This window comes from Grampus griseus (assembly GCF_964374135.1).
Source record: "Grampus griseus genome assembly, chromosome: 1".
NCBI classification, from domain to species: domain Eukaryota; kingdom Metazoa; phylum Chordata; class Mammalia; order Artiodactyla; family Delphinidae; genus Grampus; species Grampus griseus.
The window spans coordinates 141393013-141411720 of NC_139017.1; the positions used below are offsets into that span (position 1 = coordinate 141393013).

The 18708-nt window shown below is 36.3% G+C and overlaps 1 protein-coding gene across 1 annotated transcript in view; it reads left to right on the forward strand.

Annotated features, from left to right (window-relative positions):
- The window catches only part of FAF1 (Fas associated factor 1), a 484966-nt gene that overhangs the window by 156244 nt on the left and 310014 nt on the right, over nt 1-18708 (forward strand). The window contains exon 3 of the mRNA XM_082669609.1: nt 17698-17744. Within this exon, the coding sequence (XP_082525735.1) occupies nt 17698-17744 (47 nt within the window). The remainder of the gene's footprint in view (nt 1-17697; nt 17745-18708) is intronic.

Genomic DNA, 18708 nt, shown 5'->3' on the forward strand with positions numbered 1-18708 from the left:
GCAAATAAGATGGTAATCAGTCAGTAGAGGATCAACAATTAGGAATTGGGATTGGAAAGACCCTGGATTTTAGTAGTGCTTTCCTTGTGCAAATTGGTCAGATTTACTGACCTTGAGGTAATTGTCCTGCAGATCTGTTGTATAATAGATTGAAGACAATTTTGTTTGGCCATTCTTTAGTATATTTGGAGCACTGGATACACAGCTTTCCTATCTTCTAGAAAATCAATCAGCTCTAAGTGCTATGATGAATGCAAAGAAGTAATACATTGTTCTTGCCTATGGGAGCTTAGACTCTAATTGAGGATACAAAACACATAGCTGGGAGAAAAAGGATTAACATTATAAGGCAAAGTATAATATGTGCTAAGTGAACGCCCATAAAATAACTGTCTTCAAATAGATTTTGGCAATAAAAATTGAGAGAGTGTGAGAATGATTGAGAATGCCCAGGGTATGGGATAGAGACTTGCATTGGGCCTCATGGCTATTGACTGAAGTGGATGAACTTAGCTTCTTTTAAAATAAATCATGAGGGTTTATTGTGTATGTCTGAGTATGAGATGATTCTCATTTTCCCAATGATAAGATAATAAAAATATTTTAAATTTTATTTATTTATTTATGGCTGCGTTGGGTCTTCGTTGCTGCACGTGGGCTTTCTCCAGTTGCAGCAAGCAGGGGCTACTTTTCATCGTGTTGTGTGGGCTTCTCATTGCGGTGGCTTCTCTTGTTGCGGAGCATGGGCTCCAGGTGCATGGGCTTCAGTAGTTGCAGCAGGCGGGCTCAGTAGTTGTGGCTCATGGGCTTAGTTGCTCTGCGGTATGTGGGATTTTCGGGACCAGGGCTTGAACCTGTGTCCCCTGCATTGGCAGGCAGATTCTTAACCACTGTGCCACCAGGGAAGTCCCAATAAAAATATTTTGGTTAGCCTGAATATATAAACTTTTTAAAGCTTGTATATGAAATAGTCATTAAGTTTAGCTTGTTAAGTTATACATACATATTTTAAGTTAGATAATATAAACTATTACTTTAGAAATATTGCTTTTTAAAAATACTCATTTAGTGAAACGTTATTCAAACCTTTCACATGCATTTTAAATGTTCGTGTCTTCCTCATTACTGGAAATAGTCTCTCAGTTTTCCAGAGCATGTGATCTTAATTTTTGCTTAAGTGATTTGAGATAGAGTGCTTAAAAAATCTGGATATGGTACTTTTTCTGGGAATTTTAATCTCAAGCCACAAGAACTCATTTGCTATTCATGATCTTTACAATGAAACCCTTTCAAGTAATCTTTAATGGGCTTATTTATAATGACATCTAAAGTTTTAATTGTGAGCTAATACCTGCCCCCCCTGCTAAATAAATATGAAATCTGTTGAATTTCTGCCATTCTTTTTAACTGACTCCATTTGGTAACCTGTTTTCAGTGTCCAAAACTAGTATTGTCTGAAGTTGTTTTAGGTTCTGTGTCGTTTCTAAACAGTTTTTTGTTCTTCAAAAATAAAATACTGTAAAGACTCAAATATAGGGCAGTTTCCTCTTTTCTTTGGGATAGTTTTGGGAAAAGAATTTTGCCCTATATTCAGTGTCATCATCTAAAATTTATCAAAGTATTACAAGTGAGCTAGTGAGTAAGGTGAAGGAAGTGGTTGAAGTGGAATGGAGAGTCTAGTACAATGCTGTTCAATACAGACGCTACTAACCCCATGTAGGTATTTAAGTTTAAAAGAATAATTTAATAATTATGTTAATTATTAAATTATAATTCAGTCCTTGGTCACACTGGCCATGCTTCAAGTGATCAGTAGCTCTGTAGGGCTAGATCATGGCTACAATATCATACAGTGCTGATGATACAGAATATTTCCATCACTGCAGAAAGTTCTGTTGGGTAGCACTAGTCTAGAAGATGTTTTATAGCCTCAGGAATTCAGAGATTTCTAGGAATAATCATATTGGTGGTAGTAGTCAGCCCCCTCCCGCCCCCCCCCACCTCACCCTCCAACTCAGCTGTCACCTTCCCTTCCTCCACATAGACACAGATCAGATGTGGGTTGATTTCTCAGTTCCTAAAATAGACTTAGTGACCCAAGGAACTATAGTAAATATTAGTATTGCTAGTGTATTACAGAGATTTGTATTGTGTTGATCTGATACTCAAAGTACACCCTTTCCTCTATGTTGTTGTCAAGAAATAGACCCCACCTTGCTTTATGATGAAAAGAGCAGGACTTTTTGGACTCAGAGAGGCCTGAGTTTGAATGCTACTGTGTGTGATTTTGGATCAATCTCTTAATTTTACAGAATGTCATTTTCCTCATCTGTTAACATGCTTGCTTCATAGAGTGAGGATTAAATGAGATAGGTAATGATGTGTAATTACCTTACATAATGCCTTGCACATGTCAGATGCTCCCTTTCCTCTTCATTCCTCTTAATGTCCCAAAAGACATCTAATAATGCAGATTTATTCACTTAACACTTTCACTCAGAAATTCACCAGAAAATATTTATTGAGCATTTACTATATACAAAGTTCTCTTCTCAGTGCTAGGAAAATAACAGTTAACCAAAACAGATAAGACTCCCTGCCATGATGGAGCTTATATTTTCATAATGGGTGACAGACAGTAAATAATATAAGTAAGTAACATTATATAATGTATCAGAAAATGATAATGCTAAGAAAAAAAATAAAACAGGGAAGAAGCATATGAAGTATGTTGGGTGGTGGTCTGCAGTTTTTTAGAAAAGGTGGACAGGTGACAGATAAAGACTTGGAGGAAGGGAATTAGCAAGTGAGCCATGTATCTGGGGGCAAGAACGTTTCAGGCAGGGGAAATAGTGACCACAAAAATCCTTACGTGAGAAATCAGGCCTGACATTTTTCCAGGAACATCAGGGAGACAAGTATGGCTCAGGAAAGGAGGAGGAGGAGAAATTAGAAAGATTAGGGGAGTGAGGGAGGGAATAAGGAATCTTAAGGATGTTGTCTTTTTATACTAGAGAAAATATCAGTGGAAGATTTTGAGTAGAGCATTGACATGATCTAATAACTTCACTATTAAATAAGAATACACTGAAGGTGAGCAAGGGCAAAGCCAGGAAATCAACTAGGAGGCTGTTACAATAATGGAGGAGAGAGAAGATGGAGACTTGGACCAGAGTGGTAGCAGTGAAATGTGATCAGAATCTGAATGTGTTTTAACATTTCAGCAATCAGAATTTGTTAGTGAGTGGGGAAAGAGGGAATAGTGAGAGAAAGAGACAGTCAAGGATAACTCTGAGGTTTTTGGTTGGACCAACTGGAAGAATGGAGTTGCCATTTATTAAGCGAGTGACACTTTTTATACTCTTCTTAGTGCTGTATTCTTATTTCTCCTCCTGGTTTCCCAAGGTTTGGGCTGTCTTGCCCGTTTGTTATCTGCAATATCTAGCACAATTCTTTGCACAGAGTAACTGCAATATACTTAAATGAATTAAATTGATTTTTAGATGAACATCAGTCTCAAAATAGAGGTAACTGTATTCAGGACTGCTGGTAACCAGGAAGAGTGTTTTCCTTATGTTGCTGCTTATAATATAAAGCATATCTGGTTTGTTGGCTTTGCTCAACCAACTAAAAGTCTTCCCTTGAATGCTGCAGGATGTCTACCTCCATAAAGCCTTCAAACGGCTAACCTTCAGACATTTCTGTTTCTTTTGTGTTTTAGCTTGCCAGTTGAATCTAGAAAAGGCAGATTAGTGGATTTCTCCCTTCCTCTTCCCACAGCTATTGGATAGAGCAGAAGACAGTTATAATAGGTAGAAGAGAGAGAGGTTGTGTAGGCCTTTATGTGATGCTGACCAGAGTCTTAAGTACCATCCTAAGGAAGTACTTGCCTAAGGAAGAGTAAAGAATCCAGGGAAAGAAAGTAAGTGACTGTACCAGAAACTACCTTTCTTGCATTTTGGTTTTAGTAAATGAGATCTCTTGGTTGTCAGTTCGTTTTGATCTTAGCTATGTGGTTCTCCCAGTTTGCTATTTGTTTTTTCATCTGTAGATATTTATTTGACAAGGGTGAGGCTCTCAGTTACCATTAGTTGTCTTAGGATCTGTCTCGTATTCCTTTGTCTTTAATTTGGTTTGCACCAGTCTTGATTCTGCATGTTGGGCTATTTTGATAGTGATATCTGCTTGGAAAGATTCAGTGAACTTTTTTTGCACTAGACTAAAAACAAATTGTGGAATGGTTATATTTCTTAAATTGTTTTGCTTTCTGTTTTCTTCCCCTGAAAAAAAAATCAAATTAGCACTTATTAAAACCAAATATTTGCTATTAGGACCTGTTACAGGATTACCAATTGGAATTCTTTTCTATTGTAAAAGTAAACAGCAAGATTAATAAAAAGAAATTTGAGTTTAGGGTTAGTTGTAGGGGATATTAAAGTACTCGCTTCTACTTTAGTCTGATCATCTTACCTCTAACTGTTAGAGTATGTTGATGATGGTAGACCATTATTTAAATAGTGAAGAGAGAGAGGAAACATCTCCAGAAATAAGTTGTCTACAATTGGTAAGTGTTATGAGTGGAAAATTTTCTATTTTTAAGTAGTGTCCTTTCCTTGCCTTCAAAATTTTGTGATTAAAAACTATTTGTGATTTCAAACAAGGGTAGATCTCAGTATGACAACAGTTACAATAAAAGCAGCTCACCTTTATTGGGTATGTTACTATGTATCGAACACCATTTAAGCATTTTATATATGTTAACAAGTTTCATAAAAACCCAATGTGCAAGTACTGTTATCACCCTGCATTTTACTGATGAGAGAACTAAGACAGAGAGATGTTAAGTGACTTTCTAAAGATTATGCAACTAGTAAATGATGGGGCTGGGATATACGGCTTTCTGGCTCAAGAGCCCTCACTTAGCATATTTAACAACATGTGAGTGAGTTTATGAAGAACCTATGCCTTTAGACATTAAGTAACTTCCAAAATAATAAAGGATTCAGGGGGAAATAATAGATTCTATATGTAATGGCAGACTAACAGACTTTATATGGGTCTCTAAAATGTGTGCTATAAACTCTCTATAGTTGTTCTCAAACTTCGTTGTACATCAGAATCACTTGAGGAGTTTGTGTGTTGTGGGGGAAGATTTCTGGGCCTCATTTCAGACCATCTGAATTTGGATCATTGGGAGCAGGACTTTATATATCTGGATTTCTAGCCCAGCGTGAGGCAGATATTTATGCACCACTAATGTACAGCACATAACAAAACTGATTAAAACAAAAACACCATGTAATGGGGATGGATAATTATGGTGGCTAACATTTGCAGAGTGTTTTTCTTGTATTATCTCATTTAATCCTTATAACAGCCATATGAAATAAGTTGGTATTATTACCTCCACTTTATAGATGGGAAACTAAATCTTAGAGTAGTCAAGTTAACATGATGAAAGTCACACAGGTAATAAATATATAATAGAACCAGGATTTGCAAACAGACTTAAACTACAGAACATAGAAATTCCCTTAATTGACCTAGTTAAATTATAGTAGATCATAGGTCATAGAGAACTAAATACTGAATATGAATTGTTGCTGTAGTTTTTTTCTTTGCTTAAAAACAAAGATATAAAATTAATATATAGGGACTTCCCTGGTGGTCTAGTGGTTAGGACTTCATGCTTCCAATGCAGGGGGCCCAGTTTCGATCCCTGGTCTGGGAACTAAGATCCCACATGCCACACGGCCAAAAAATAAATAACTAAATAAAATAAAATAAAATGAATATATAAAAATTAGCATTTGCATGCCATCTGCCTTTTATCCATTTTCTATTAATGGCAATAAATTATCATACCTGGTGGATTCTCTAAGGCCAACATTTCAGTATTAACAACTTGGTTGATGCATATATGTAACTGTAACTGAGGTTTGTATTGAAGCTCAGGTGCCCATATATATCTCCTTCTACTTCTCTGATACTTCTGTTTAATATTTTCTCTGATTTTTCCTACATGCTACATAAATGTTGGCATTCCAAAGGTTCCATCAGTGAAGGCTTTTCTTTGTTCACGCTACCTCTCATTTTGGGTAAACTCAATCCACACCTAAGACTTTTGCAAATACTTTTTAAACACTATTGAGATATAAGACACATAATATATACCATCTTAACCACTTTTAAGTATGCAGTTCAATAGCGTTAAATATATACACATTGTTGAGAAACAGATCTCTAGAACTTTTTCATTGTGCAAAACTGAAACTCTGTACCCATTAAACTATAAGCCCCCCTCTGCCCCCCAGCTCTTGATAGCCACCATTCTATGTACTTTCAGTTTCCATGAATTTGATTACTCTAGGTACCTTATATAAGTGGAATCATACAGTATTTATTTTTTGGCTGGCTTATTTCACTTAGCACAGTGTTCTCACAATTTATCCATACAGTAGCCCGTGACAGTATTTCCTTCCTTTTTAAGGCTGCATAATATTCCATTGTTTGTATGTACCACTTTTTTTTTAATCCATTACCATTGCTGGACATTTGGGTTGCTTCTGCCTCTTAGTTATTGTGAATAATGTTGCTGTGAATATGAGTATACAAATATCTTTTTTGAGACCCTGATTTCAATTATTTTAGATATATAACTAGAAGTGAGATTGCTGGATCATTTGGTAGTTCTGTTTTTCCCCAAATATGTTTAAAGTGAATGACTCATGACTCCAAACTCTGTATCTCGAACTCACACATTTTAAGATTCTTAACAATCTATTGGACATCTCTGTGTGAATGTCCCATGTGTACTTTAAAATCAACATGCCTAAAACTGGAAGGCTCAAACCTCCCTATCCTTCTCAGCCTGTTCCTTTGCTCATGTTCTATGGCATTTTCATTTATTCACTTGTGTATTCAGTGTATATTAACTCACACCACCTAGGTACTAGGCCCTTTTGTTTATGATGAGGGCACATCAGTGAACAAAATAAAGTTATTTGGAACTTATATTCTGGTCAGGGAAGACAGATAACAAACAAGGAGACAGTAGGGTTAAGGAAAGCCTTTCTGAGATGACTGTTGAGTAGAAACCTGATTGAAGTGAGAGAGTGAGGTATGTGGATATCTAAAGGAATAGCATTCCAGACAAAGGGAAGAATAAGTTAAGGAGTTTAATGTGGGAGCATGTTTGGCTTGCGCAGGAAATTGTAAGGAAACCAGAACAACTCAGCGGGGTTAGTAGAAGATGATGTCAGAGAGAGAGAGAGAGAGAGAGAGAGAGAGAGAGAGAGAGAGAGAGAGAGAGAGATTTTGAGTAGGAAAAGGGTTTTATTTGACTTGACATTTATAAGCATCATGCTGGCTGCTATGTGAATAGGCAGCAAGTGTGTGGGGCAAGGATGTTTGGAGACTATTGGAATACTACTCCAGAGGAAAGATGATGATTTAGACCAGGGTGGAAGCAGAGAAGGTTGGTGAGATTCTACATTTTGGACATAGAATAAAGAATTCCTCATAGATTGGATGTGGAGTATGTGAGAAAGAAAAGAATTGAGGATGACTACATGATTTTTGACTTGAGCAATGGAATCATTAGAATTGCATACCATTTTTTAATGATTGAGAGGACTGGGGCAGGAGCAGTCACCCAAGTCAGAAGCCTGCACATCATTTCCAGCAGTATTTCCCTTTTCAATTCACACCTCGCAGTGCTACCCAAATGATTTTCCTAAAAGGCAAATTTGAGTTGCAGCAGTTGCCTCCCCTTTATCTTCAGATTAAGTAAAACTTTTAATGCCTTTATCCTGCCTCTCATAATCTAACTCTTACTTAATTTTCCAGCCGGCCTCTCACTGCTTCCTGATGCAAACCATTGCTGAAGCCACACAGGACTACTTTTAGCTTCCTGTGTAGACTAAGTAGATTCATACAGTGCAGTTAAAAACAAAATCTCTTCTGAATGCTCTCAGTCAAATTTCTTTTCCGTAGAAGAGCCTTGTTTTTTTTTTTTTGCGGTACGTGGGCCTCTCACTGCTGTGGCCTCTCCCATTGCGGAACACAGGCTCTGGACGCGCAGGCTCAGCAGCCATGGCTCACGGGCCCAGCCGCTCCGCAGCATGTGGGATCTTCCCGGACCGGGGCACGAACCCGTGTCGCCTGCATCGGCAGGCGGACCCTCAACCACTGCGCCACCAGGGAAGCCCCCGAACCTTGTTTTAATACTTGATTCGAATCCATTCTTCCCAGCTTTTCTCCGAACATTCACATTACTTCCACTTTTTTGCCTTTAGAGTATCTTATATATTTCTCTATTGAAGTCCATAATAAATGGAGGAAAGAGTCATCAGCTTTGGAGTCACACAGTGGAGTACTTGAGAAAAATTTAGAGAAGAGTATCATAGTGATTAATGTATTTGGAAAATAGGAATTTGAAGGTACATTTAGAAGAATTTAAATATAGTAGATTGTTAGAAATGGTCTGTTACAGATATGAAAAATTAAATAATTATTTATGAAACATGATTTTCCTTTCTGCCCAGAAAGAAAGAGGGGGAAATGGTATTAAGCATCTTTTGGGGGCCTCATTGGCTTCCAGCCATAATCTCATGGTCTTTCTTTAGTGTGGACACTTAAATCTATTGTTTCTTTGCCCCGTCATATCTGTAGCTGGGGAAATTTTCATCCCAAAATAGATCTCTTTCTCATAGCTCACTTCATTAACAGCATGTTAATGAGGTTTGTGAAATAATAGAGATTTATATTGGTCTGTCCTGGTTCCTGGCACAGAGCTTCTAAAACCCTTGTAATTTCCTAAGTGATAAGAGTAGCATTTTTTTGTTTTAATATTTGGTCTTTGACCCTGGTTCCTGACAAAGAGCTCCCAGATCCCTTGGAACTTCCTGGGTGATAGGTGTGTCTTTTGTTTTAATGAGGAGACTCTTGGGCTTGTGAATAACTTCAGGAAAGGGGCCAGTCAGAAAAGGGCCACCAGAAAGACCAAGCCATGATTAGAAGCTTGGAAATTTCAGTTCCACCTCCTATCCTCTAGGAAGGGGAGGGGGCTGGAGATTGAGTTAATGATCGATCATGCCTACATGTTGAAGCATTTGTAAAAATACCAGTAGTACAGGTTGGGGGAGCTTCTGGGCTGGTGAACACATAGGAGGGTGGCATGCCTGGAGAGAGCATGAAGCTCCGTGCCCCTTCCCACATACCTCGCCTTATTCATCTCTTCCATCTGGCTGCTCTTGAGTTATATCCTTTTATAATAAGCTGGTAATCTAGTAAGTAAAATGTTTTCCTGAGTTCTGTGAGCCCTAGCAAATTAATCGAATTGAGGAGCAGGTTGTGGAAATCTCCGATTTATAGCTGATTGGTCAGAAGCACAGGTGGCAGCCTGAACTTGCAATTAGCATCTGAAGTAGGAACTGTCTTGTGGGACTGAGCCCTTAACATGTGGGATCTGATTCTGTCTCTAGGAAGATAGTGTCAGAATTGAGTTAAGTTACAAGGACACCTACCTGCTGTTACAGAATTGCTTGATGTGTGGAAAACCCACACATATGGTGTCAGAAATGAAGTAGAGTTGTAGTAGACTGTGGAGCGTTCTTTCCCCATACAAGGTCAAAGGTGAAAATTCCACAATTCACAGCTGTAAGATGATGGTCTCTTTCAGAATTTCTCATTGACCCAATTTATGGCAAAAACATGAGAGGAGGATGATTCTGTCTTATTCACAACTGTTTTTTCCTCAGTACTTAGAATAGTTCCAGGTTAGTAATTAAATATTTGTTGAATGGGTTATAATGGTAGAATGAATGAATGAATGCAGTATTCGAATGCATGAATAAGATGAATGATTGCTGTGTCAGTACAACACAATGAAAAGTCATTGAGAAAAGGGTGGTGTGAGTCAGTTAAATTTTCTTGGAGAAAATGATTCAAGTCTGGGTCTTGAGCTCCACTAGTCCACAGTAGGCATTCCTTCCTTTGTGATCCCATACTGTTTCTCATGCTGGATTGAAATTGTTTCTGTAACTGCTCAACCTGGGAGGAATGTGTCTTGTCATCCTTGTATTCCCTCCAGTGTCTAAAACACTGCCTTGATTATGGAGAAGAGAAAGCCTGGGTTTTGTTGGAAGAATTCACTTGATGGCAAGATCAGAGTTGTAAATGCTAAAATACTAGTACTTTGTGGGTTTGACACCTATTATTTAGATATTTTGAAAATACTTGAAATCTGACATACCATAGAGTAGTGATTTCAAATTAAACAAAAGTGCACTAATTTAGAAAGCATTTTTCTATACTATAATATTTTCAAGAGATAGAAACAATGCTAATATTATAATCATAATTATTCTGATTCACAGGCTTTCTAAACATGTGGAACATGCGGAGTTGCCTATACTATTCTATATGGTAATAATATATATATATATATAAATATATATGATTATATATAATGAAAATGTATTTGTCATTTCTATTTTCATAAATTTTAAAATTTAACAGGTTTTCTTTTTCTACTTGTATATAAATTCTTATATTTGAAATGTATTAAGTGTTTAGTTTCACTGATTTGCAATCAGTAATTAATTTAGAGATTGACCAGCTGAGGAGACTGCTATAAGAATTAAGCTAATGATAATGCTATGACATAATTGTTGAAGACTGGAAAAATGGTGGTCTGTTAGTAACTTAACATGTATTGTATTAAGTTTGTCACGTAACCTCATCTAATCTCGGTTTATCAGTCTTTGAATACAAAGTAGAATTTGGGAGGGAGGATAGGAAGCAGGGTTTATTGGAATATTGCTGAGAAGCTCACACATTTGAAAGAAAGCTTGAACAACCAAACCAAGTCTTAGGAAAACCAGTAAACCGAGTTGCTCTGTCAGAAACTTATCACTGAGCACCGTTGTCAGGACACATCTTCAACTAGCTAGTCACTTGTTCAAGAGCCACATTCCCAGGGGAGCCTGATTGGTCTAGATTGAGTCACCATGATTAATATATTTTCAGTATCACATGGGATGAGGCAGGAGTAGTAGTTCTCCAAAAGAAACACATGATCTGTATCAAAAGGAAAGAGGGAAGTGATGATGGGCTGGTACAAACCACAGATGGGGCACAATAATAGCTAATGGGACAATATATGCATCTGAGATTGCATTTTTCTAGTGTTTCATGAAACTGAATTAAACCGGAGTTTTCATGTAATTTTGTTAAATCAACTTTGTCAATGACTAATTTATATACGTATACAGATTTTAATTGTATACAACTCTATGAGTTTTGATAAGTGTACACATTGTGTATGTATACATTGTGTATCCAGTCCCCCTCCCTTCAAGATTTCCATCATATTAGAAAATTTGTTCTCTTTTCCTGTCAGTAACCCTCAACGCTGCTGCAGGCAATCATTGATCTGATTTATATTGCCACATTTTGGTAGTTTTGTCTGTTCTAAAACTTCATATAAATGGAATCATATACTATGCAATCTTTTGTGTCTGGCATTGTTTACTCAACATAATATTTGAGGTTCATCCATATTGTTGCCTGTATCAGAAGTTCACTTTTATTATTGAATAACAGTCCTTTGTGTGAATATGCCACAGTCTTGTTTATTCATTGGTTGATGGATATTTTGGTTGTATCTAGTGTTTTGGTATTATGAATAAAGTGGCTATGAATATTTGTATACCAGTCTTTGGTGGACATACGTTTTTATTTCTCTTGGGTAAATTCCTCAGAGTGGAATTGTGGTACTATATGTTAAGTGTTTGTTTAACTTTATATAAAACTGTCAAACTGTTTCCAAAGTAGTTGTGCCATTTTACATTCCCATCAGCAATGTGTGAGAGTTCTAGTCCTCCAAATCCTCACCATCATTTGGTGGTGCTAGTCTTTTTAATTTCAGCCATTTTAGTGTGTGTGAAGAAGATTTCTTTGTGGTTCTCTTTTTAAAAATTAACTGTATTGATAATAAAATGAACCCATTTTAAGTGTACAATTTGATGAGTTTCGACAGATGTAAGTACCTACATTACTACCACCACCACAGTCATTATCCCTAAATTTCCCTATTGTCCCTTCCATATCATTCCCCATTAATCCTAAGGAATCCTCTATCTGCCTTCTTTAACTAGAGATTAAAATGGTCTTTCCTAGAGTTTCACATACCCGAAATCATATAGAATTTTCTCGTGTCTGACTTCATTCATTTAGCATAATGTTTTTGAGATGTACCCATGTAGTTGAATGTATCTGTAGTATGTTCCTTTTTATTGCTGAGTAGAGTTCCAGTGCACGCAGACAGTGTGGTACACCCAAAACAACATTTACCTGTTGTTGGGCATTTGGGCTGCTTCTAGCTATTGGGTATTGTGATTAAAGCTGCCATGAATATTAGTGTACGAGTCTTTGGGAAATATGTTTTTATTTCTTTTAGATAAATACTTAAAAGTAATATTGCTAGGTTATATGTTTACCTTTATATATAAAACAGTTTTGAAAGTGATTGTACAATATATGAAACTTCCTGTTCAATGTTATTGCCAAAACTTGTATCATCCTATTTAATTTTAGCCATTTTAATAGGTATGTGGTGGTCTCTTATCATGGTTTTAATTTGCATTTCTATGATGACTATTTAATGTGAACAGCTTTTAATATGCTTATTGGCTATTCATATATCTTTTTTTGAGAAGTTTCTGTTCAAATCTTTTGCCCATTTTCTTACTGACTTGTTTGTCATCTTATTGAGTTATAAGAATTCTTTTTATATTCTGAATATAAATCCCTTCTTGGATATTTATACATAGCACATACTTTTACCAGTCCGTGACTTACCTTTTCATTTTCTTAGAGGTGTCTTTCAAAGAGCAAATTTTGAAATTCATCATTTTTTTCTTTCATCTTTTGCCTACCCAGTGTTGTCAGGATTTCCCACTGTGTTTTCTTGGTGTCCTCATTTGTAAAATGAGGGGGTAATATGAGAGTTAAATGATCTAATATGAATAAATCACCTAGAGAATCATAGCACCTAGTAAAAACTATATAATGTTAGCTACCTTTATTGTTACTACAACTCCTTTACTGAGAAGTTATCATTGAAATTTTTGGATGCTGTCTGTACATCCCTGTCTCATCTCCCTCCCCTCTCAAGAAATCTCATTGGCATTTTCTTCAGGGGTCATTTGTTTAAAAATATAAAAAGACCAAAGCCAAGATTTTCTATATGCGTAGGGGATGATTTATATTAGATGCTGTAATTTTCAAAATTTATTTATTTATTTAGGATGCTGTAGTTTTATAATCTACCAGTTTGCCATTTCCCTTCCCCCAAAAGGTCTGAAGCCCACCATGAGTGTCATGGTTTTCTGCTTCTGTTAAGGCTGAAGATAAGAATATTTCTTACAGCCACCTCTGACCTTGACTTCCACTATACTTTAAACATACCTCACATGTCTTCCAGTAGACTCTGAGAAATGACGATTCAGAGGGTGTTGTCAAGTTTTGCTAAAGAGAACTTAGAGGCTGGGATTCTAATTGTGGTGAATTAACTGATTAAAAATGTCATGGACATAATTAGCATAAAAGCAATAATAGTTATACCAAAATGGATTTTCATACTACCATAAACTAGGTCAAGGCAAGATACTGTTTTTTAAATATGTTGTAGTCTGCTGAAGATCCACAGTAGTGTGTTTGAGTCGGTCCCAGAAATAGAAATATTGTGTTTATTCTCTGGTTCTTTGGCCAGATATTTAATCATTCCCTATTATTATATTCCTGTTTATAGGATGAGAGATATAATATCTTCCTAGCCAAAAAAGAAAAACAAGAAGACAAAAACAAATTAGCAATGGGATTATTTACATTTAGCAAATGATATGTGGTTCTTATGTGATCAGTATCATTTCTAGTCTATAATCTAGGTTTTTCTAAATCTAATCTCTTTTCTAAAGGTATCCCCTCTATCTGTGCTCTCCTGAGCCCTAGATCAGGTACCAGGCATACCCAAAGTCTAGCATGGTGCCTGGCAATGAATAGGCCTTTGGTAAGTGTGTTGAACCAAACTTTTAATTTTACCCTTTATTTCTTGAGTCTTTATTGTTTCCCTTTCCATGAATTCTCTTTGAACTCAAGCAATCACTATTCTTTAAAAAAAAGGCAAACAAAAACTTATCGTAGCCATTCTTCTTGCAGGTCCTATCTTTATACTTTTCATATTGTTTCAAGAATCAGTTTTACTTACTTTCTTATTTCCCTTGTATTTCTTAGCCTTTTATGATATAGTTTTTGCTAAAACCGTTTTCAAATATGTCTAACAGTCTCTTCTTAGGCCTCATTATATTAGACTATTTTCACATTTTTTATTTTGTCTAATCCCTCCTTATAGTACTTTCACTGCCTCTCTGTGACATATTCCTGGTCCTTCCCCTCCTATCTAACCCTTCCATTTTTGTTGTTTTGTTTTGTTTTGTTTTTAGCTTTCTCTTCTCTTTTTTTACATATATGAATTCCCCAAGATTCTTTGTCTCACTTTTCTTCACCAGAGAGTAAAGGAGGGAGAGAATTAAAGTATTCCTAGGGCTTCAAATAAGCAGGTGTTTTACTTAATCTAGCTCTGATTTTTAAAATTACTTTTTTGTCTCCTTTGGATATTACCTGAACTTCTCATACTAAAATTAATTGTTGAATGGATTTTTTTCCGTGCTAGAAGACATGCTATGTTATGTCCATTAGTATATCTGGTACATAGTTGGCACTTACAGTCATTCCTCGGTATCCATGAGGGATCTCTTCCAGGTGTGCCTGGGGATACCAAAATCCACAGATGCTCAAGCTCAAGTCTCCGAGTGGTTCTGTATCCTCGGATTTAGCTAACTGTGGATTGTGTAGTACTGTCGAATGTATTTATTGAAAACAACAACAACAAACCGAGTATTAGTGGACCTGTGTGCGGTTCAAACCTGTGTAGTTCAAGGGTCAAAAGGGTCAACTGCAGTACATATTTGTGAAGTCAACAAATGATATCCTACTATTACCTCAAAGTTAACATTGTTCAAAGTCGAATTCATCTGAAATTTTCCTTTGCTTCTACATCTACCTATTATTCAGTGTCCATATCAAATGCTGTCCCTTTTCTGAAACTTTCCTTAATCCTCACAGTCAAAAAGCACTCTCCCTATCCTATATTTCTTTAGCAAATCATACTTTTATTGTATCTTCATTCTGAATTACATTTTACTTATTTATGTACAGTTTATTATGTACATAAGGTTGAGGTCAGGGATTAACATTCTATCCAAAAGCAAATACATTATTTAAAATAATATAAGATCTTAGAAGAGGAAAAGGGTTGAAAGTGAAGGCGTGGGGACTTCCCTGGTGGTCCAGTGGGTAAGACTATGTGCTCCCAATGCAGGGGGCCCGGGTTCGAGCCCTGGTCGGGGAACTAGATCCCGCATGCATGCCGCAACTAAGAGTGCACGTGCTGCAACTAAGGAGTCCACAACTAAGCGTCTGCATGCCGCAACTAAGACATGGCACAGCCAAAATAAATAAATAAATAAATATTTAAAAAAGAAAGTGGAGGTGTGTCATGGTACCTTCTGAATAGTATTGCCCCCTTCCCCATCTTGCTACTTTTCATTTACCCTTCAGTCTTAGTTGAGACATTATTTCATCCAGGAAGCTTTCTGTGAGCCTTAAGCAAGTCTTCACTGTGCTGCTTTTCTTTGTACTCCTCTAGCATCATTCATTTAGCAAATGATTATTGAGTACCTTTTATGTGCTGGCATTGTGCCAGGCAGCGGGAATTAAAGTGGTGAACAAAATTGTTATCATCTCTTCCATCATGGAGCCTACAGTCTAGTGAGAAAGACAGACATAAAACAAATAATCACCAAATAAGTAATTATCAATTGCTATGAAGAAAAAGTACAGGGTTCTTTGTGAGAGTAAACCTATTGGGGGGGGTGTTGATCAGAGAAGAATTTTTGGAAAAAGTATATCTAACAAAAACATCAATTATGATGATTGAGATTCAGCCAGACAAAGGATAGGGAAAAGGGCATTCCATGCAGATATAGTATCTTAAAAGGCCCTAAGAAATAAACAAAAAACTTGATGCCTTTAAGGAACAAAAAGGCAGGGCCATTTTGGCTGAAAATGTAGTATTTACTCATACAGATGAGAAAACTGAGGCTCAGGGAGGTTCAATGAGTATAGAATATATACTAAGGTCATCAAAGTAATAAATGGGAGAATCTAGATTCAAATTTTGGACTTTATAAATTCTTAGTGTTCTTTCCATTATACCTTGGCATTCCCTAGTGAAAATTTGAACAAAATCTTTCCAAACTCTGGTGTTTTGTTTCTTTTCCAACATCATAGAATATTCTCTGACCATTTTCTATTTTTTAACAAAGAAGATATTTGTATGTGGAACCATTGCTGTCAACAGAAAAGGGATAATTGACCTGGCACCAGGCAGGGATGCTTCTATTGAATTTGTGGCTTTGAAAACTGATTTTAGCATTTCCTTGACTCTAAGGATTTATGAGCCTCCAGAGTTGTCAGGGTTCTATGGTATCCACTGTCTTTAATAATCTGTGGATTTCTTTGATTTTTGCCAGTGGAGCGTTAAAACTTTCAAAATTCATAGCAAGTGTCTTACACTCTACGTTGTTTCCATTCAACAGTATAACTTTGTAAACTTGACCTACCTCTGGCATATATTTAAGCTAATGTTTCACAAAATACACAAACTCCTTTTTGCAGTTGATCTCCACGCAGCTGATAAAACATCCAAGTGTTAGCTTCCCCCCTCCTCCCATTTTGATGTGGATGTGGATGGGAAGGGGGAGGGAAGAAGTTGTTATGATGCAAAGGCAAAGTTGGAAGAGTCATTTTTTTCCTCCAGAGAATCTTCTCTATTACCCTGTAATGACGTACCCACAATCCAGGATGTAACAGCCTGTTTGCTTAGTAGCCTTCAAAAATGTCCAAATCATGGCAAATGTGTTTACCTATGTTCTAGGTAATTGGTGACTTGTTAGCTTAGAGACCAATTTCAGGAATGTTTTATGTAAGGAGACTCCCCCAGGGATGCTCCTGCTCCTTTTGTAACCTGATGTAATTGTCCTGTGTTTATCAAAGACCTTTTGATACATTTTTTCCTTCTAAGTATTCTTTTCTTTAAGAATAATGATTTTAACACAACACAATGAATTTAATTCCTGAGCTAATTTAAAAATTCTTATTGGCATTTTTCATTTGTGATTTTATATCTTGCTCCTCTCAATCTGAGGAAGGAAATAATGTTAAAAGATTACTTTAAGGTACTGATTTTACTTGTTTTAACACCCTTAAACATTGGTTTTGTGGGTGTTTTGCTTGAATGAGGACTGTGGAATTAAGCTTTTTATGACTCAAGGTTTGGGGATATTAGATGCCAAATGTATATTTTTTAAATTATCTAAAACACAGTTTTATTATAGAGAGGGAGAAAAACATTTAATGGAGAATATTTTTTATCACTAAGGAGACACTTATTATTTTGTTTAAATTTTCAGAGTATACTTATTTTCCTTTACAGTGTTTTCCACCCCACTCCACTCCACCCCTGAGCATTTTTCTGTTTCTTTAAATGTCTTCTCTGTTTTTTGTTTGCAGGCAGCTATCAATGGTGTAATACCCCAGGAAAATGGCATTCTGAGAAGGTATGTTGTAAGGTACTTAGTAGTAAAATGAGAATTTAGCAAAGCAAAAAAGACAGTTGTTAATTTTTTTGGTTTCACTTTTTGATAGAGCACTTTGTGGTGATATTTGATGTATAAGTTCATTAATACAGTTATTCTTCTTTCAGACATTTTTATTACTCATATTAATTTCCTAAAGTCTCCAGTGTCTAACTGTATAATGTTATTTCAGATTGGGTGATACCACTTTTAAATGTGATTTTATTTTATTTTTAAGGAAACTTTTCAAGGTCATCTTCTAATCCATAAGATGGAAGGAACTGAATCCTTTAAACTGTTAGTAGTGAGAAAATGAGACATGCCTCAGTAACTCCAGAGCATGGTTATCATCTAACTATACAGGCTTTATCTCCAACCTTACTAAAAAATTCTTTTTTTTTCTCCCTTTTGTTTCTAAATTAAATTTATGTTAATTTGCAACAATTTGAGTAAGTCCTTAATAATGAAACTTCCCAGAGCACTGAGCTGTTTTACCTGAAGTATACAGTGTTAACATGTGGAATAGTCTTCCTGGTTTTGTGTCATTGCCGGAAGGTAAAATTGGAAGATGATGCCAAGAGAACTATAGTAGTTACAAAATAATTCCTTAAATTAAAAATAAATTCATAACTTTTCTTAAAATTGGAGACTGGTTCTGGATTAAAAGAGCACATTATAAAGTCATAGGAGGTAAAAACCATTCTCCCTTACAAGTGTGGTTTAATTACTTGATATGCGCCCCCCTGCCGTCCCCCCCTCCCCCCCCCCGCAGTTCAAACTTTGGCTTGAATTTTGGTGGCTGGGATTTCTAAGTCACTGAAGCATGATCTGCTAAGTGCAGATGAGGCAAACAGAAACAGCAGACTACGAATGAGGTTGTTTTGGAAAGGACGAAAAGTGCTGTTGCAAAAACATCAAAAAATTTACCATGAACTGCAAAATGTGC